Source organism: Trichosurus vulpecula, chromosome 3, assembly GCF_011100635.1.
Source record: "Trichosurus vulpecula isolate mTriVul1 chromosome 3, mTriVul1.pri, whole genome shotgun sequence".
Lineage (NCBI taxonomy): Eukaryota > Metazoa > Chordata > Mammalia > Diprotodontia > Phalangeridae > Trichosurus > Trichosurus vulpecula.
Genome location: NC_050575.1, coordinates 174810469 through 174833196, shown reverse-complemented (window position 1 = coordinate 174833196; position 22728 = coordinate 174810469). Strand labels below are relative to the sequence as shown.

Here is a 22728-nt window from a genome sequence, read left to right as displayed (position 1 = left end):
TCTTTTTTCTTTAGGATATTGACATCAGTCTCAAACACCCACAGAAGTACTCTTTTAGTATCATCAACATATTCTTGGTATATTACTCCTGCTGAATGAATGAAAAAGCATTTATTAAGCACTTACTTTGTGCCAGGCACTGTGCTAAGTGCTAGGGATACACAAAGCAAAAAACAGCTCCTGCCCTCCAGTTTACATTCTAATGGAAGAAACAACACTAAATTTTTTTTTTCTTTTTGGAGGGGGGAAGGCAGGGCAATTGGGGTTAAGTGACTTGCCCAAGGTCACATAGCTAGTGTGTCAAGTGTCTGAGACTGGATTTGAACTCAGGTCCTCCTGAGTTCAGGGCCGGTGCTCTACTCACTGGGTCACCTAGCTGCCCCCACTCTTTTTTTTAAAAGCAGTCTTAGGAGGGGCAAAGTACAGGCATGGAACAAGCTGCCCTGGCATCCTGGTTAGCCATACAGATAAACTGAAGAGTTGCTTTTACTAGAATCAAAATTAGAACAAAGGAATACTGTAAAGTTATGAATCATTTTCTGAGAAAGCTTGGCAGTTCAACTGAATAACCTATCCTTCTTAAGAAACTCAAATGATTGTTACAAACGCATAATGCTCCAAAAATTGGTCTGCCTGATGGCTCACTCAATACCACACCTTCCCATCATTCTGGTATTAATAAAAAAAAAATCGGCTTCAGCTGTAATCACTAAAGGATTATAAAATGGTTAAACAAGTGAACCCACAAAAAGTTAGAATCACTGTGATCCAAACTGCCCTAATTACATCCCAGCAGCTCCAACCTTAACTACAATGTGGTGCACTAAAAACAGTAGAATGGTGTTCAAATTATACTTCTAACAAGGTAATAAGGATGAGTTTCTGAGAGGTATAGAGGGCTGTCCTTCCACATCAAAAAAATTTTAACTCAACATTAATAGGGTGTTATTTTTCTTTTGGAAGGGGTAAGGCAGGGCAATTGGGGTTAAGTGACTTGCCCAAGTAAGTGTGTCAAGTGTCTGAGGCTGGATTTAAACTCAGGTCCTCCTGACTCCAGGTGCTCTACCCACTGCACCACCTAGCTGCCCCAAGGGTGTTATTTTTTAAAGTAACATTAAAGGGACTGCCAGCAAGCATATCTAGTAAACTCGAGACTACTTCTTTTCACACTACTAGTAAACACTAAGAACAAAAAATCCCCAAACCAGGCCGCAGTACTTCTACTCAACATATAGTTATATAGTAAACAGATGGGCATAAATGATACCAAAGGCACCAGGTAAGAATTAAGGCTTTATCTATATTTATTTATATATATCTATTATTATATATTAGCCTATTTTTCTATTTCCTCTTGGTCCTGTTGGCTTTAAATCAATTCTAGCCATATTCCCCTTTTTCCAAAGAAGGATAAATTAGTTTCTATGAGAAACTAACATGACAATGGCTTGTTTTAACTCAATGTACAAATTTATAAAGATTTGGTATGACTGTTTATTCATAAGTATGTGGTTACAAGCCAGTCCTCTAAGATAATGTTTTCCCTTATTAAAAAAGCTACTTTTTGTTTTAATATTATATATTAATATATTTCATATGCTTTAATACAGCATACTTCCAAACAAAATCCTTTACAAACTACATTCCCACCTCTATGTCTACTCCTCTCCCCAAAAAATCAGGTAACTGATTTTAACAGAATCTCTATCATAGTCAGTTTTCATGACACTGCTCTCTCCTGGCTTTCCTCCTATCTGTAACCACACGTTCTGTCTCCTTTGTTGGATCTTCATCTATGTCACACTTGCTAACCATGGCAATTCCATAAGTGTCTATCCTGGGTCCCATGGTTTCAATAATCATCTCCATGCAGATGACTCTGAGATCTAGTGTCTTACCTTTTCTCCTGACCTCCAGTCTCTCATGTCCAAAGGGCTATTAGACATCCTGGACTGGATGTCCTAAAACTCAACATGTCTAAAAATTAATTCATAATTTTCCTCCAAAAATTCTCCCTTATTCCTAACTTATCTTTTACTGCCAACTATCCTCCCAGTCAACAAGACTCCCAACTTAGGTGTCATCCTTGATCCCTCACTCTCTTACCCCATTCCATATCCATATCAGTTGTCAAGTGCTGTTGATTCTGCCTTAGTAACATCTCTCACACACCCCACTTCTCTCTTCTGACACTGCCACTACCCCGGTGCAGATTCTCATCACTTCAGGACTAAACTATTGTGAAAGTCTGCTGGCTGGGATCCCTTCCTCAAGTCTCCCCCCACAATCTATTCTCCACCGAGCTGTCAAAATGAACTTCCCAAAATGCAGTTGACCATATCACCCCTCCTTCCCATTCAACAAACTCTAATGGTTCCCTGTCACTTACAAATTCTGTCTGTCTTTTCAGAACCCTGATAACCTAGCCCTTTTTCTACTTTCCAGTTTCTTATATCTTATTCCCCACATATATTTGGAGATCAAGTGACACTGGCCTCTTTGTTTTCTCATATTTTCTATTTCCTAACTCTGGGCATTTCCATTGGCTGGCCTCATGCCTATAATTCTCTCATTTCTCACTCTCTGTCTTCTGGCTTCCTTCAAGTTTTAGTTCAAGTCCCACCTTCACAAAAAAGCCTTTATTAGGCCTTAATCTTAATGCCTTCCATCTGAAATTACTCTCAATCTATTCTGTATATATCTTGTATATAGTTATAATAATAATAACAACACCAACTAGCACTTACATAGTACCTACTATCTACCAGGCACGATGCTAAGTGCTTTACAATTATTAACTCATTTGATCTTCACAACAACCTTAGGAGGTAGGTGCTATTATTATCCCCATTTTACAGTTGAGGAAGCTGAGGCAAACAGAGGTTAAGTGATTTGCCCAAGGTCACACAGCCATAAGTGTCTGGGGCCAGGTTTTAACTCAGGTCTTCCTGATTCAAGCCACAGTGTTCTATCCACTGTGCCACTGACCTGCCTCAATTCCTTTTATGTTTAGACTTCAGGTGCCATCTTAGATTTCTGAGAGTCAAATGACTTTGCTACGCATCTCATCTCATCTCCAAGTTAAAAGATGGTACTGATGCTTAGCCAATAATGACTTATGAAAGAGAACCAAGTATTTCAGGAACTACTTTTAGGACATGCTAAAAGGTACTGTATGGTATTATAAATGTATTATGACATGTCTTAAAACACAGTGAAAATACAGGTATAGGTTTGAGAGGGTTTTTACACTGTTCTATGAACTATTCCTAGGAGTTCCTCAATAATGGATATGTTATAATTTACAACTTCTCTGAAACTCACAAGAGCCTCCTACCTCACAACGGGGGTATCAATCATACTTCAGACCAGGGGCACTTAAATCTTTCTTGTGTCAGGGATCCCTTCTGAGAATTATTTTAAATGCATAAACTAAATAGGGTAGTGAAAATACAGACTTAACTTTTTTCCCCATTCCAAGTTCAGAGAACGCTTGAAATTTATCTGTGGGCCCAAGGTTAAGCCCCTGCTTTATAGATGGATTCCCTAGCCTAAGGGGGAAAAATTAAAAACCACCAGTTAAAAACATAATTTAGAAATTTTAATTATAAGGTCTAATCAACACCCCCAGCCCCATGGATATCCAATAAATAAATACTCACAACAATTTCCAGTGACCCTTTGAATTAGGAAACAAAATCAAACCAAAACAAAAAGGCAATTTAATCTTTGACTCAGGAAATTACTGACTTTCAAGAAAATAATTCCACTTCAAGAAAAGAAGAAATGCCTTTAGTTTAAAGATAATTAAAATCTTCACTACAAAAAAATTCAGTGCTGAGTCACTGTTCACTAGATATGTAGAAAATAACAAACCTGCTTTTTGAATTCTTATAGCAGCCTGGAAGGGGAAATTAAACCAATAGCTAGGCTAGGAGGCAAAAACTGTTAGGTTAAAAAGAAATAGCAGATTCCAAATGACTGCAAGAGAATACTGCCTTTTTCATAATGTGGAAATAATAACTGGACCTTTGACTAGTAAGGCATTTTATAATTCTCTGGAAGCAACTTCTAAAATACACTAAAAGCACTGCAGAAAAGAGGTTTTTAACATGTAAGTCAACACAAGGCTAAATTGGAATGGCTTAATGTACTTCTGACTATATGAACTTCATTACCACAAACAGCATTGAAATTGAGGTGATCAAAAAAATAATTTTGTATTATAAATCAGTTCCAAATTGTCCTTTTTTTGTTAAATCTTTAGCAATATTGTATCCCAGGAAGACTATGAGGGAGATAAGAGATGAATTTTAAGCTAGAAACTACTAACATGGAAATGACATGTTCACACATATTTCTAGTGTTTGCCATTTCAAATAAAGCCTTGTAACTGGAGGATACCATGCAACTATCAATGTGTATTAAGATAAGATCTTGGAAAAGTAATAAAAAGACCAGATCTTATTCAGCACTACACTGCAAAAATGCTTACTACTGCAAGGATAATGCAACTAGTATAAACTCTCACCTAAAGAATCACAGAGGAGAAATTTTTGCCCTGAGTTTGAGAAGAAATAAAAATGAGAGATTGTTAATGAAACTTCAGACATTTTATTAAATAGCATTTCATTAAACGGCTATAAAAGATGTTCCTACCTACTCCCTCACTCTTTGTTATGGATTGAAACCTACCCTCTGCCAGTTGTTTTCTCACTTTCCCTTAAAAACCAATAAAAAGTACTTGACTGAGTTTCAACCAGCATCTGATGGAGTCTGGTATTAGTTTGTCTATGTATGTATTCCACAGTTGAAAAAGTATTGCAGGAATATGCTAATACCCCTTTATCTTTTAGGAGTCAAAAAGAGTCCTTTTTTCTGTGATGGAGAAAAAATTCTGAGCAGTTTTTTGGATATCTTTTGAGGTTTAAAGGAGATGGGCACCTAAGGACTCATGCATAAAGGACATAACCCAATTCTTGTAATCCTAATTCTTGGCATTTCATAAGGTTGATGTTCCAGTAAATATATTCTACGTGAATCTCTCCAGTTTTATATGACAACTTCAGAACTTATGGTTTGACACGTTTCCTTAATGTTAAGAATTTAGGGCAGTGTTTAAACTCATTTTTCTAAGATATTACTATCTTGAGTAAATCCACTCTTTTGCCAGATTTATCAGGATTCATCGAGACTCACCACAGATTTAAGAAGGAAACTTTGGCAAAGTAACCAGAAATGTCATTTTAAAAAGAATTACTAAATAAAATTGAATAAAAGATATGCTCTTGACTCTTATCTTACACTGTGACATTAGTGGAGTTTATTTTTTGTTTTATTCTATCTTAAAAGCTAATACAGTATACTAAAACCATAAATAGAATAAAAGATAATTTAAATGGTTAAAAAAAACCCAACCTATGCATAAACAGGATTAGTGGCTCCCAACAAACAAACACAAAATTCATTTCCTTGGACAGGCTGGAGTATGCAACAAACAGCTTCTTGTACCAGCAGAACCAGAGATTAAGTCTGATAATGAATATACAATATCCATATCATAAAACTGTTCACAACTAAGGCTATTTGAAACAGAAGAAAAAAATTATCCAGTACTTTAGCAAGGAAACAAATTACGCTGATCTTCATGCAAAAACCACATCTAACTTAGGACTTTAGGTTAAAAAGGGGGGATGACTTACCCTTGTCAACTACATCCCAGACTTCAACCTTTACAATGTCATCAGTGGCTGAAAAGAGAAATAAAACAGTATTAGAAACATATCTGGCTTTGTAAAAATAACGGTTTTTGTGGAAAGTGCAACCTGAGAAGAGTCAAAGTTCAAACCACTATTTCCTCTCTTTACTGGAACTTTTATGTCAATATGGATTTCAAGACCTTTCCATAAAGAAGGCTACAGATTTAATAAATAAATTTAAGATTGTTAAACAATTTAAATAAGTTTCAAGTGGCCCAGTTTTGTTACCCTGACACAAACATGTATGTAAATCTAGTCATAGTAATGGTAGCACAGATTATATTATTTTTACTAGAACAAGAAGTGAAAAGGGAGAATTACACAGATGAGAAAGTGGGAGAGATGGCAAAATGCCCAGGTAGGTCCTGGATTCCTGGGAGATGGGAGGATGGGATGTGAAGCTTTGTGTCTGTTATAAAGTGAAACACTACTACAGCTATAAGGACAGCTGGATGGCACAGTGGATAGAGTGCCTTGAATACAGAGATTAAGGAACCTGCTTTAGAGTCCAGAATGAAGATAGGAGTTAGAGACCTAAATAAGGTGTGTCAAAGCCATTGGCTTCAATGCCTCCTTAAGAATCTCAGTTTGGCTCTGTAATTTCCAATATACTGTTGTGAACGCTAGAAGCTGAGAAAGAAGTATCTTCTTAAAACCCCTCTATGTCAGTGGGTTTGAAAGCCTAAAAATCAGAACTCATAATTCTTAACAGGTTCTTTCCCCTAGGTATATACTCCCCAATAAAGGATTAACAGTAATCTGACTCAAGTCAGTGAATTTATAAGAAAAACTACTCCAAAAGCCTAAACCTATGGCCAAAGAGTTGTTTGTTTATGAATGCCTCAATTCTTCCCTGGGTGAAGCAGTGTGCTATATGGAGTGTTGACCTTGGAATCAGAAACTCTACCTCACACTACTTGTGTGACATTAAGCAAGTCACTTAAACCCCTCTGAGTTTAGTTTCCTTCTCTGTAAAATGAGGATAACTCTTTGGAGCACGTAACTCAAGAAAGTTGTTGTCAGCCTCAGCACTCTGTAAACTTTAATATGCTATGTCAGCTATTAATATCATAAAATTCTTATTATTCCACACAATCTTACTAATCAGCAGCACCTCCCAGGACCATGAACCTCAAGAACTATGGTACTCATCTCATCTTCATAACTTGTAACTTTATAACTATAACCATTTAATAATGGGCCTACAACACCCTCTAGACTTGGCTTCTAACTCAGTTTGAATTTGATACTCTTCTTTTTACCTCCAACCCTTACCTCATTACCATCCTATATGTCACTGAATACTATAAATCATAGAGCCTGCTGTTACAAAGTAGTGCATAACCTGCTTTGAATTTTTACATCTCCTTACTCCTCAGAAGCAAATTCTTCACTCTAGGGGAGCCAGTAGGGAACTGTGAAAATGATAAAGACTGAGTAATTATCAGTTTGGTGTTACATCTAATATGAGAGTGTCCTGGAAAAGTGCCAGAGTATAGAGAAAAAGGGCTCAATCATCCACACGAGAAACTTTTTTTAAACTGAGAACAGAAAGAAATGAGAATGCTGAGAATCGCGAATTCAGCAGTGCTATGGGAAAAGTAGTCCTGTGAAAAATGTAGCACTGTAGCTACCATAATACATTTAGAGACTGGAAAAAGTTTAAAAATTAAATTTAGGGTGCTGTGGGAAGAGGTTCAAAATGAATTTTACAATTAAAGTAAAATCACTTACCACAAAACTACATTCCCCGCCCCCGCCCCCACCCCCACCCCCAATGCAGTAACAAGCTGCCTGGCAAGAGAGAAAATAAAAATCTTACTATTACCCACCATTATTCTAAAGCTTCACGTTAAAATTTGTAAACAGAAATATGGTTATCAAGTGGCTACATGATAGATATTTTTATGGAAATGTTCCTAAAGCTCCAGAAATATGTGATCAGATTAAATCCCACAAATCAAGCATTTAACATAATGATCATAGGATCCTTTGATAAGCGTCACCTGACTAGACGGAGGGGTGGTGGAGAGGTGAAGGGTACTGTATTACTAAATTAAATACTAGTATACTTAGATCCTAACTAAAGCTAGGTTGACTACTCTGGTTCACCAACTATTCACTTTTTAGATTTATATTAAATGGCTTAGAATGGCAAAGCTTAAAAAATGCTTCATCATTCATAATTCAGCACGGGAGACCCTTGTTTTTTTCATTAAGGCGAAACAGTGAGAACAAATAAAAAATAACTTCAAGTTTACAATCTTCTATGAACCCTCTGTATAAAATATCTCTGATAAGGGTCTGATAATCAAGATACAGAGGGAATTAACAAAGAGTAAGAGCCATTCCCCAATGCTTAAGTGGTCAGAGGATATGAATAGTTCTTAAAAGAAGAACTGATAATTATTTCAAAACATGAAAGACTGTTACAAACCACTAGTAAGAGAAATACAAATTTTTAAAAAAAAAGAAGTCTGAGGTTTCTCCCCCACAATTAGCAAACTGACAATAATGACAAAGGATAAGAACAGTCAATGTTAGAGGGACTGTGAAAAGACTGGCACACTAATAATGTTGGTGGAGGTACGAAATGGTTTAACCATTCTGGAAAATATTTGGACTCACGTTAAAAAAAAAGTGATTAGAAAAGTCTCTCAGACATTTGATCCAGAGATCCCATTGCTAGGCATATACTCCAAGGGGATTATATGCATTGAAGCTTCCACAAACCCCCCAAACAGTTATAGCGGCACTTTTTTATAGTAGTAAAGAAATAGAAATAAAATAGATGATGTGAATAATCCTTGAATGAGTATGGCTAAACGAGAATGGCTAAACAAATTGTGGTCCATGGACTATTTCTATAGGCCTTTTCTGGCTTAGTTCAAACTCTGGGCCACTCTCCAGCGCTAATACCTTTCCCTCTAAGGTTACCTTATATATATATATATGTATATATATATATATATACACACACCCATATATATATATATGTGCTTTCTTCTTTCATTAGAATGTGAGCTCCTTGAGGGTAAGGATTGTTTTTGTCTTGATATCCCCCAGTGCTAATCTCAGTGTTCAGTACATATAAAGTTCTTAAAAAAAAAAAAGTTTTTGATGTATTTTTTTTACATCACTTTAGTTTTCCTCATTATCCCTCCCCCTCCTCAAGAGCCATCCCATATATCAAATAGTATTTTTAAAGACAAAAAAAATCTATGTAACTGAAAATATATTGCAAAACTATGAAAATGTGTGCAACATACCAAATTTGTGGACCCCCGCAAAAATATGAAATGAGATCATTTTCTCATGTTTTCTTTTGAGTCATGCTTGTTTTTTATAATACTGAAACATTCACTTTTAATTTTTTTTGTGTGTGTATGGTTGTTTTTTTCTATTTATAATAGTCATTGTATATACTGTTTTCTTGATTCTGCTTACTTCATTCTGCATCAGCTCAGGTAGATCTCTCTATGCTTATATGTAACCATTAAATTTATCACTTCTTACAGCATATTTACTGTGTACCATAATGTACTTGGCCATGCCGCAAATGTTGGGCATCTACAGTGTTTCCAATTTTTTGCTATCACAAAAAACATCATAGGTTCCTTTAAAAATACTTGTTAAAGAAAAAAAAGTAGATGTCACCAATTAGAGGACAGCTAAACAAACTGTGTTAAACAAAAGCAATAGCAGATACTTGTGTTGTAAGAAATGATGAATATGAAGAATACAAAGGGATATGGTAAGACATAATAACTGAAGCAAAGTGAATGAAGTAAGCAGAATCTGGAAAATAATATACAATGACAACAATAATAGGAATGAAAATGACAAAATAATCCCTGAATGCTGCTCCTTTTCTTCCATTCTTCATTCCTCAAACCCTACTGTTATTCTCTAACTCAAGATTATAAACACTAAATGGTTCATTTATATATCTTGTGTTTTGGGCAGCAAGCTAAGATAGCAGGTTAGAGATTCTAGTATCATGGAGGAGTTTAAATTCTCACAAGATTAGGTTTTTTTTTAAACTTTAGCTAGCAGACTCAAGAGAAATAGGTTAACAGGAAAGAAAAAACATAAGAGACTAAATAACATTAAACTGTTTATATTCCTACATGGGAAGATGATACTTGTAACTCTTAAGAACTTTATCACTATTAGGACAATTAGAGGTAGGACACATAAACAGAGGGTATGGGTGTGAGTTGATTATGATGGGATGATACAAAAAACTCCACAAAATTAAAGGGTGAGAAAGAAGATTGCACTGGAAGAAGAGGGAAGGGAGAGATAGAAGGAAGGGATGGGCAACCTGTGGCCTTGAGGCACTGGAATAGGGTAAATTATCTCACATAAAAGGGGTGCCTAAGAGCTATTACACTGGAGGGGAAAATAGGAAAGTGGAGGGGTGGGAGAGCATTTGAACCTTACTCTCATTGGAATTAGCTCAAAGAGGGGATAACGTACACACTCAACTGGGTGTAGTAGGCTACCTTACCCTTTGGGGAAATAAGAAGGGATGGGGATAAAACACGAATGGGGTGGGAACTGATAGAAGGGAGGGCAGATTGGAGAGGTGATGGTCAAAAGTAAAAGACTTTTGAGGAGGGACAGGGTGAAAGGTGTGCGAGAGAGAAGGAGAAACAGGGGAAAAATTGGATGGAGGGAAATACAGTTATCATTTCTGCAACAGTGAAAGAGATGAACTCACCAATAAAATGGAAATGGAGAGGAGAATGGATTAAGAATCAGAATCCTACAACATGCTGTTATAAGAAACACATTTGAAGCACAGAGACACAAACAGAGTTAATGTAAGGGACTGGAGCAGAATCTATTATGCTTCAGCTGAGGTAAAAAAAAAAAAGCAGGGGTAACCAATCATGATCTCAGACAAAGCAAAAGCAAAAACAGATCTAATTAAAAGATATAAACTATATCTTATTAAAAGGTACCATAGACAATGAAGCAATAGCAATACTAAACATATATGTACCAAATGGTATAGGACCTAATTTTTTAAAGGAAAAGTTAAATGAGGTACAGGAGGAACTAGACAGTAAAACTATACTTGTGGGGGACCTCAACTTTCCCCTCTCAAAACTGGATAAATCTAACAAAAAAAAATAAACAAGAAAGTTAAGGAGGTGAACAGAATCTTAGAAAAGTTAGATGAGAAAAAAAAAAGTTAGATGACAGACTTCTGAAGAAAACTGAATGGGAATAGAAAGGAATATACCTTTTTCTCAACGGTACATGGCATCTACACAAAAACTGACCATGTACTAGGACATAAAAACCTCACAACCAAATGCAGAAAAGCAAAAATATTAAATATATCCTTTTAAGACTGGAATGTAATAAAAACTACATTCAATAAAGGGAAGTGAAAGACAGATTAGGGAAAAGTTTGCATTACTAAATGCTTACATGAGTAAAAGAGAAAAAGAGCAAATCAATGAATCGGGTGTGTAACTAAAAAAACAAAACCAAAAACAAATTAAAAATCCCCAATTAAACACCAAATTGGAAATCCTGAAAATCAAAGATGAATAGAATTGGAAAAAAACCTATTGTGCTAATAAAAAAAGTAGAAGCTGGTATTTTTTAATGAAAAAACCAATAAAATAAAACATTTGTTAACCTGATTAAAAAAAAACAAAGAAAACCAAATTACCAGTATCAAAAATGAAAGGGGTAAATTCACCAATAAAGAGAGAGGAATTAAGGGAATTATTAGGTTCCCTTTTGCCCAATTATATCCTAATAAATCTGACAATCTAAATGATATGGATAAATATTTACAAAAATATAAATTGCCCAGATTAACAAAAAAAGAAATAGAATGCTTAAATAACCCTACCCTAGAAAAAGAAATGAAACAAGCCATCAATAAACTCCCTAAGAAAAAATCCCCAGGGCCAGATGGAACACAAGTGAATTCTACCAAACACTTAAAGAACAATTAATCCCAACACTATATAAACTATTTGGAAAAATAGTTAAAGAAGTCCTACCATTCCTTTTACAACACAAATATGGTGCTGATACCTAAACCAGGAAGAGCGAAGAGAAAGAAAACCACAGATCAATTTTTCTAACAAATATTTATATACAAAATTTAAATAAAATACTAGCAAAGAGATTACAGCAATATATCACAGGGATCACACACTATGACCAGGTGGGATTTATACTGGGACTATCAGAATAATTGACTGTGTGATAGAAATCATGATTATCTCAATAGATGTAGCAAAAAGCCTTTAACAAAATACAATACCCATTCCTATTAGCAATAAAAGAGACTTTCTTAAAATGATAAGCAGCATCTATCTAAAACCATCAGCAAGCATTATCTATAATAGGGATAAGCTAGACATCTTCCCAATAAGATCAGGGGTGAAGCAAGGATGCCCATTATCACCACTATTATTCAATATCGTACTAGACATGCTGGCTATAGCAATAAGGGAAGAAACTGAAGGAACTAGAATATGCAATAAGGAAACAAAACTATCACTCTTTGCAGATGATATGATGGTTAGAGAATGCTAGAAAATCAGCTAAAAAACTAATTGAAATAATTAACAATCTTAGCAAAGCAATAAACCCACATAAATCACTAGCATTTCTATATATTACCAACAAAGTCCAGCAGCAAGAGACAGAAAGAGAAATTCCATTTAAAACAACTGTAGACAATATAATACTTGGGAGTCTACCTACCAAGACAAACCCAGGAACTACCTAAACACAATTATAAAACACTTTTCATACAAATAAAGTCAGATTTAAACAACTGGAAAAACATTAATTGCTCATGGACAGGCCAACCTAACATAATAAAAATGGCAATTCTACCTAAGTTGATTTACTTATTCAGTGCCATACCAATCAAACTGCCTAAACATTTATTTTATGGAGCTAGAAAAAATGCAAATTAAGGGAGCATGGAATAATTTACCTGTCAGATATATGGATATGGGAAAAATAAAGGGTGAAATAAGATAGAGATAGTATTACAAAATATAAAATGGATAATTTTGATTACATTAAGTTAAAAAGGTTCTGCACAAACAAAACCAATACCACCAAAATTAGAAGGAAAGCAGAAAACTGGAGAAAAAAAATTTACAGCAAATACTTCTGATAAAGATCTCATTTCTTAAATATAAAGAAAACCGAATCAAATTTGTCAGAATACAAGTCATTCTCCAACTGATAAATGGTCAAAGGATATGAACAAGCAGTTTTCAGTCAAATCAAAGTTATCTATAGTCATACGGAAAAATGCTCTAAATCACTAATGATTAGAGAGATGCAAATTAAAACAACTCTGAAGTACCACTGCATACCTATCAGATTGGCTATTAGTACAGAAAAGGAAAACAATAAATCAACGTTGGAGGGGATGTGGAAAAATTGGGACACTAATGTACTGTTGGTGGAGTTGTGAACTGCTTCAACCATTCTGGAGAGCAATTTGAAACTATGCCCAAAGGATCATAAAACTGTATATACCCTTTGTTCCAGCAATACCACTACTAGGTCTGTACCCCAAAGAGATTTAAAAAAAAAGGCAGGGGAAAAGCGGAGAGAAGAGAAAAACCTATTTGTAGAAGGGTATTTATAGCAGCTCTTTTTCTGATGGCAAAGAATTGGAAATAGAGGGGATGCTCATTAATTGGGGAATGGCTGAACAAGCTGTGGGATATGGTTGTAACAGAATATTATGCTATAAGAAATGAAGAGCAAGATGATTTCAGAAAAACCTAGAAAGATTCACATGAACTGCTGCAGAGTGAAGTAAGCAGAACCAGGAGAACATTGCACATAGTAACAGCAATGCTATACAATCAACTGTGAATGATTTAGCTATTCTCAGCAATACAATGATCCATGACAATCTCAAAGAACTCACGAGAAAAAAATGCTATCTGTCTCCACAGAAAGAACTGGTAGAGTCTGAATACAGATAGAAGCATACTATTTTTCACTTTCTTTTTTTTTTTTGGTTTGAGTTTTCTTTCACAAAATGACTAATATGGAAATATGTTTTACATGACTGCACATGTGTAATCCATTTCAGATTGCTTATGGTCTCAGGGAGGAAGGAGAGGAGTAAAGGATGGAATTTGGAACTCAAAATTAAAAATAAAAAGAGATTATTAAAAATTGTTTTTACATGTAATTGGAGGAAAAAATAAAATATTATTTAAAAAATGTTTAGCTAGGTACCATTAAAACTTTTTAAAGCTAAAATAAGAGATTCAAATGAAGTATTCTTTTTGCAGCACAGGCAAATAAGTCTCAAAGGAATCCTAGGAAATTAAAGTCGTCTTTAAGAACATACATTTTCCCCCCCAAAATATAAATCTTTTAGAAAGGACAGTTACTGCAACAGAATTTTTAACTAGCATGCAAGTTACCTTGCCAATCACACTTGAGATTTTACCCATCTTTACCTAGGATCCCTATACTTTCTTACTTTTATAATTCCAGTGGATACTGGTGACTTGTATCTCTTGTGTAGGTATATATTCTTCCACAAACTTCTTCCCTTGGAGCCTGTGCCAGAGGGTGGTTTTTCCTGTGTTTCTGTCTCCTCGGATCACTATTTTCACTAGGTCAAAAAGAAAAGGAAAAAGAGGTCAAAAACTGATAAAGACAAACATATGAAAGAAATGTATGTTAGCTATTTTCTTTTATTCATTCGTACATTCTACACTCAAATGTCACCAAACCATTTTGTTTATCTGCCCCTGTGACCATATCAATTCCATTTCGCAAAACCATTAGTGGTAACTCATCAGAAATATAAAATTTAAACCTCTACACTCAGCCTTAGAATTTTTTCATTTTCCTTAGTTCCATGATCTGCATCGAGCTTCTCAAAGTTCCCTTAATTCAATTCTCCCAATTCAATCTCCATGCTTATCTCAGGTACCTGGAATACTCTCCATCTCAACTTAAGAGTTGTACAATTTACTGATGCAGTGTGTGGCACTGTGGATAGGGGATTGGCTTTAGAGTTTAGAAAACCTGAGTTCAAGTTCTATCGCTGACACATACCAACTATGTGACTATGGGCAAGTCACTTAACTTAGTACCATGAGCAACTAAAGCTAAAAGTTCCAGACAGTTCATCTGTACTAGCAGAAGGAACTAGCACACTGGGAGTTCCTTATGCCAATATAATTACAAGTCTAGATCAAAAACTATAACACGTTTTAGCTACTAATTAATATTTCTCTCATCTAAATGTATTGCCTTTTCCATAAAGCTTTTCTATTACTTTTTTTAAAATTTATTTTTCCAGAACATGAATACAGAATAGAGAAAAGAAACAAAAACATATCATAAACTTAAATACTGAAACTTAACAAAGTAAGAAAGAAAAAAAGCATGTCATGTGCATAGTAGAACATAAGAGAGGATACAAAATATGTAATAGTAAATTTTCATTTCAAGAAAACCTGTATGATAAATAATACACCTTGTGTTGAAAATTGTCCATCTTTCCTTTGCTTCCTTGTGTTTTCTTTTGTTTTCTGTTGGGTACTTTTTAACTTTGTTCTTTTTTTCTCTCCCCCATCCCTGAAAGCTACAATACAGTTTAGATGTTTCTCAATATATACATACACATACAGATATATACATGCATATATAGACATATACTTTTCCAAACATACACTACTCCTGATCTGTTTTTATGTTTGTACATAGCTCTTGTTCCCTATTCCTCCTGCCTCCTCTACTTTACTTCTACCCACTACCTTGCCCTCTTTTTACTTGCCTACCCCCCTCCTCTATCAACTACCTTGCCCTCCCATTGCTTGCTTTCCCCTCTCCGAAGATCCCTCCCCTATCCTCCCATTCCCATTAATCCAAACACCCTTCTATACCCCTCTTTTACCTATTCCTTCAGTCTCCCCTCTAAAGATCCCTCCCTTGTCTTCTCCCCCTTCTTTATGCCGTTACCATTTTATTTCTTCTAGATTTAGAAGACTTTTATATTCTAAATATATATATGTATTGTTGCCTCTTAAACCCATTCCCAATGAAAGTAGGTTACCAGAGCTACCAGCCCTCCTCCCCCATCTAATTCCTCTGTATCCTTTCTTCCTTTTGCATCTCACTTGTATAAAATAGTTACTCTTTTCAGCTGTTCCTAAATGGTTTTACTTTTAAAAATTCACATCATAGTCAGGCTTACCCCGATCTTTCTTATGAGCTTGCCAGTTAGTATATACCTTATGTTTCTCTTGGTTCTTGTATGTCGAATCTTCTATTAAGTTGAGGATTTTTTTTACAAGTCTTTTAAGTCTAAGGGTTTATCAAATGTCCATTTTTTTCATTCAAAATAATACTTAGCTTTGCAGGGCATGATATCTTTGACTGGAGCCCCAGATCTTTTGCGATTCGATATATTGTGCTAAAAAGACTTGCCGTCCTTTAATGTCTCTGCTGCTAAGTCTTGTGTAACTCTGATTGTGGCACCCTCATATTTAAATCATAATGATGCTTTTAATATTTTATCCCTGAGCTGGGGTTTTTGGAATTTGACTATGATATTTCTATGAGTTTTCCTCACAGAATCTCTCTTAAGTGGTGATCGATGGATTTTTTTCTATTTCTACTTCCCTGCCTTGTTGTAATGGTTCAGGACAATTTTCTTTAATTATTTCTTGTATTATTGTATCAAGATTCTTTTTTTGATCACAACTTTCAGTTAGTCCAATTATTTTTATATTTTCTCTTCTTGATCTATTCTCCAAATCCGTTTTCTTATGTTTTACTTTCTCTTCTATTTTTTCATTATTCATGTTTTGTTTAATTATTTCTTGGTCTTTTATAATTTCACTGGCTTCACTTTGCCCAATTCTAATTTTCAAGGTGTCATTTTCCTCCTTAAGATTCTGGATCTTGGGGCAGCTAGGTGGCGCAGTGAGTAGAGCACTGGCCCTGGAGTCAGGAAGACCTGAGTTCAAATGCCACCTCAGACACTTGACACGGACTAGCTGTGTGACCTTGAGCAACTCATTTAATCCCAATTGCCCTGCCCCCACCCCCCAAAATAGATTCTGGACCTCCTTTTCTAATTGGTTAACTTTCCTTTCACAACCTTCTTGTTTTTCTTGAGTTATTATTCTTATTTTTTTTTTTTTAGTTTTTCTTCTAGTTCTGTCATTTGATTTTTAAGTCTTTTTAAAGATCTATAAATTCTTTTTCATCAGGTGACCATCTGACGTGACTCTTTTGGGGTTTCTTTACTTCAATATCCTCCTCTGAAGATGAACCCCATCATCTCTATTCCCATAACGGGTTTCTATGATTGGATTCTTTCTCCTTTGCTTGTGCATTTTTTTGTGGTAATAGCTTGGTTTTTGTAATCATCTCTAGCCCTGGAGTATGGGAAATGGTGCCTCTTGTCCCAGATCTTCAGTTCTCCCCTCTAGCCTGGAACCAAAGCCAAAGCTCCAACCTCCTGTAAGTGCCCACAGCCAGTGGTTTTCTGCCCCACTGCTTCTGCACTCACTGGGCCTGTGGTGGTTCCTTCTTGCCCCCACCGCTCTTTGCGGCACAGCTGGGTCTGGCATTCCTTGTCAGCAGAGGTTCCCTCAATCTTCCTGGGCTCAAACGCCCAACTCCCCTCACTGTCCTGGGGTGAAAAGTTACTGCGGCTGGGGCCAAGGCAGCCTGTCAAACCAACTAACCCAGGACTTGCTGCTTGTTGTTTAAGGGCTTGCTGCTATTAAAACAGAACCTAGCTTGAAGGTGTTTACTCTTCACTGGACCAAACTTCTTCCTGGGATTTTTTTGTGCCCCTATTCTTCCTTTTCGCCACCCATACTTTGTTAGCCCTAAGGTGCTATTTTAACTCTTTTGTGGGGGAAAATCTAGAGAGCTTGGAATTTTCTGACCTACTCAGCTATCTTCCCAGAATCCTCTCCTTCCATAAAACTTTTACAAATTTACTGCCCCCCCAATCTAAACCATATTTTAAATTATCCATTTTGACTAGTAGTTCTCAAATGTTTTTAGTCTGTGGCTCATTTTGATGGTACAAAAAAAAATCCCATGGATCACCTATCCTATATACTTCTCATCACTTCCTCCTTTCCCAAATCTTTTCCCAGATTGACTTACGATACCAATGTAGTGATACAGATTTTCAAATTAAATGTAAGAAAATTAATGACTGGGGCTAACACATGGAAATTGTTAATATCCCTGAAACCAGGCCCCAAATAGGGCAATACCTCCCAAATGAATCCATAGTAAATGGCTATAAAGAATCTAGATTTGAACATACTGTTTATTTGTCCTTGCCGTGAGGAAAGAAAAGTTTCTAATTGTTAACTCTTCAGGAAACATGTAAAGATAACAATAATCACCATTTCTATAGCACTCTGAAGTTTACAAAGAGCTTTAAACACATCACACATGTTACATACATGTATCACAACAACCCTCTCAGACAGATGCTACTATTCTCATTTTACAGATGAAGAAACTGAAACTAAGAGTGGAGAAACAGCTTACTGAGGGGACACACAGCTAAGGCAATGTTCAAACTCGGCTTTTCCTGACCCCAAGCTAATGAGCCATTATACCCTTAACTATGTGAATGGTTATGGCGGGTGGTCTTCGAACATTAAGTAGACATACTGTACCCTGTGCACCTGTTTTGCTACAAATGTGGCTGTGAGGCAGGGACTCAGATGCTTAAATGGGTTGTGCCTATTTGAGGTTTAGGCTTAATGCATATTCTCCATTTTTCTCCCAGGAAACATTTCAAATATATATTCTTTCTCGCTGTTTACTTCACAATCTATAGAATATCCTACTTTTGCTAGCCTCAAAATCTTTACTTCTACCTTGGATATTATAACAGCATTAACATTATTTATACAGTGCCTTAAGGTTTTAATTTCTCTATATATTTTATCTTCATCAACTAACATACATTTAAATTTCATCTTTTCTTTTCCAACATAGCTATTTTTTCCAATCTGCTTTTCTGTAAAATGTAACCAGTACTAATTCTTTCCTTCTTTCCTCACACAGCTATTATACAGATGAATGTGAGAAAGCGCAGTTCTTTGAAGACACTATGGAATTTTATCTTCTGTATCATTTGAATGAAGTCCTAGAAAATATGGACAGTATTTTGGTTTAGGAATCAATATAGGCCCAGACTCCCACCAATTCGTCTGCATCAAATTAGCATATTATTGTCTGATTCATATTTTAGTGGGCTGCTAGAAATATTCATCAAGTTTTATAAACTGCAAAATGCCTTGAATGATTTAAACTCTGGCACTGCGCAATTTACCAGACAGTACCAATCCTACAAAAGCAAATAAATGGTAGTTTTCTACTAGGAATTTATCTTCCCTGGTGATAAAACTGAAATAGCATCAAGTATATCCCAGAGAGCTAAATATGAAAATAATGAGATATCTCTGCTTCTGTGCTTTTGTTGTTGTTGTTCAGTGGTGTCCAACTCTTTGTGACCCTATGGGCCACACAACACCAGACCTTTCTATCTTCCACTGTCTCTCATAGTCTGTCCAAGCTGATGTTTGTTGTTTCCATGATACTATCTATCCATCTCACCCTCTGCTGTCCCCATACTATTTTCAGGTAGAGTGATATTAAATTAATGTTTGAATTTTAAATTACTAACACATGATAAACTAATCAGTTATTTCAGCAGATTAAAAAATCCCCAAACCATCTCTTCTAGATAGTTGCTATTATAGCTTACTAGTCTAGAAGTTCTATGGAGGCCAAATATAACAAGTCTTATCTGATCTCCTTCAGTTTGACAAGATAACAGGCATCACTTTCAATATGCTTGCATTTTGATTAAACAGAATTAGAAAATTTGCACAGTGACAAAACATGTAAAGAGGCCAGCTCACAGCTTCCTAAGATTTATCAACAATAAGAGAGCAACAAGCACTCAACTATCCTTTTGTAAAAATGTTCAGTTGTTTTCAGTTGTGCCTGACTCTTTATGACCCCATCTGGGGTTTTCTTGGCAAAGATGCTGGAATGGTTTGCCATTTCTGTCTCCAGATCATTTTACAGATGAGCAAACTAAGGCAAACAGGGTTAAATGACTTGCCCAGGGTCACACAGATATTAAGTGTCTGAGGCTGAATTTGAACTCCAGTCCGGGAGCTCTATCCACTTTGCCAACTAGCTGCACCATCCATTGACAGGATAGGTTTCTCCAATTAGCACTATCAACTGCTCATGTATATAGTCTATCATAGATCTAGACCTGGAAGAGGCCTTAGGATCCTCACTGTCTCAATTTACAGATAAGGAAACTGAGGTTTAAGGATGTTAAATGATTTGCTTAATTAAGGCCATAGGGTTAGTAAGCATCATTCAAGCCTAGAGTGTTTTTGTTCTATTTTTAAAAGATATACATATCCTAATGACAAATGTCTGAGCTTTTTTTTTTTTTTGCCTTTATATCTCATATTACAACACAAAAAACTCAGGTTTCTGTGATAAGCAAATTCTCTACTCTGAGTACTAATGAAGTTTCATTTTTACTTTGGGACCTTTTTTAATGTGTACTGGACCACTGTGAGATCTATTTGAGAGAAAAAGTTTTGGTGATTGCTGGAAGGTCTGTTTTTAAGTGCTGTCATTTTTATGTTCACTCAAGGTGAGGTGGAAAAGGAACTAAAACAATTCGCTGCCTCATGTTCAGTCAGGTAATTGATATTGTGCTATATTGAGACCTCAGCAAACCGAAGGGGGTGATGTCTCTCATTACAAGGAAGAGAAGGGGTGGCTGCAAGGCAAGGAACAGATCTCATAAAAGAAGTAATATTAACTTATTCCAAATCTTGGATCAGGCAATTGATAGTCATTTTTTTTTCTTAATAGTAAATAGTACATCTCAAATTAAAAAATGGAGGCAAATACTAGTACATGTCAGGTGAAGAGGAGTTACATATAAAAACTCAGTTTTGGGAAGAAAACCTGTGATAAGCCCAGAATAAGTGAAACAAGAAAAGGTTATTAAAGCCTAAATACAATTGCCACCAGATACATTTGGTTTGCTAGCAGGTTTGAAAAATATATAAACAATACATTTCAGCACATTATTCTCTATGTGAAATATTTCTTAATGAGAACAGATCATTCACCTGGCTCAGATCAGGTATAAATTGGTAGACCAGGACAAGTGAAGGATTTAAATCTGGAAGAAACCTTTGTTCCTTTGACTTTACAGATATCTCCTGCCTCTATGCCTGAAATTTACTCTCATCCAAGCCTTTCTGAAACCTCAGCTTTCTTCAAGACTCAGCTGAGGTACTATATACTATATCTTGTAAGTCAAGCCTTTCCTGATCTCTAGTGAGGCAGTTAGGTGGTGAAATGGATGGAGTGCTAGGCAAAAAAAAAAAAAAAAAAGATCCAATTTCAAATTCAGCTTCTGACATTTAAAATTCAGACATCTGGGCTGACATATCTTAAAGGTAGGTGGAGGTGCAAGATTGGAGGTCAACAATTTTGTTCAGAATAGGTAGATTTGAAAATCATCAGCATAGAGATAGTAATTAAATCCATGGGAAGAGATGAGCTCCCCCAAGTGAAATGGTATAGAGAGAGAAGAGAAGAGAGCAAAGGACAGAACTCTAAACTACAAAAAAGTGTCCACAAAAGGAGCCTCACTTTCTCTCTTCCCACTCTCTTCTTAAGCCCTTACAATCCAGCTTTACACCTTAACATTCTACCAAAACTCCTATAAGGTAGCAACTGAACCAAATGATCTCTAAGGTCTCTATAACTCTGGAGAGCCCATAAATAGGTATTCTTCTTTTTCTCCTTGAGAAATACATGAAAATTCCTAGTTCTCAGCCCACTCAGGATCAGTGGGCGACCTCCACAGAAAAAATACACATTTCTGAGAGGGAACAGATTCCAGAATGCTGCTCCAAATTTCCAAGGGGTTAAAGAGTCATTTAAAAATATTTTTTAAAACACGGTGTCATATTAATGGTGGGTTACAGCTTCAAGGAAAATCAGGGGTTTAATCATAAATCCTACTAATTTATATGAACTACCTGGTAAGGTAGTTATTTGACTTCATATCTCTACCTTAATGAATTTGAACATTTAGTGAAACAAATGAAAATAAATTACAGCTACAATATAGCCATAGTGAACTTTGTTCTTAAATCTGACAACGCACTTCTGTTCATCTTCTAAATATTCAATCTTACCACGAAGGCAAGTTAATATGAAGATTGAAAGCTTTGTTTGAAACAAGCCCCCCCATTTTAGTCAAAGTGGAATGAAAAGAAACACTGTCAAAGTACAACATAAAAGCTTTTAAATGCTGCCAGTGCTTGCTGTCTTGATTTGCAATATAGCAAAATCAAATGTCAAACAATTTGTCAAACAAAAAACTTACCTGAGGACAGAAAAATGTCTGGGAGCTGTGGAGTTTATTTATATTATTTGAGTATGATGAAAATCTTAAATTCTCACTTTCTCCATTATCTTCAAATTATCATTTTGTTCACAATGTGTAACAGACTATATACAATAAGAGTATCCATACTTTCTGGAACTTTACTAAACACAGTCCCACGGAACTGCTTCGTAACAACAAAAAAAATTAAAGGAAGAACGAAAGGCATTGAGGTTAGTGGACCTGGGTTGAAATTCTGACTCACTACCTCTGAGACAAGTCACCTCACCTCCTTGGACCTGTTTGCTCATTCTGTAAAATGAGAAGGTTGGCCTCTATGACCGCTGAGGTCCTTTCCATCTATGATTTTATAACTGTGTAAAAATTCTTTTTCCAAAATCCACATTTGAAAGTTAAGACTACAAAGAACAAGCCCATGACCCAATAAGACTATAAGTTATTATATAAGATGGTGTATTAATTTAAAATCACATTCATTAT

General features: G+C 35.7%; 1 protein-coding gene across 1 annotated transcript in view; it reads right to left on the bottom strand.

Annotated features, from left to right (window-relative positions):
• RABL6 (RAB, member RAS oncogene family like 6) overlaps positions 1 to 22728 on the bottom strand; it is an 84624-nt gene that overhangs the window by 58989 nt on the left and 2907 nt on the right. Inside the window, exons 2-3 of the mRNA XM_036750192.1 lie at positions 14266 to 14400; positions 5703 to 5750 (exon numbers count right to left, since the gene is read on the bottom strand). Of these exons, the coding sequence (XP_036606087.1) occupies positions 5703 to 5750; positions 14266 to 14400 (183 nt within the window). The remainder of the gene's footprint in view (positions 1 to 5702; positions 5751 to 14265; positions 14401 to 22728) is intronic.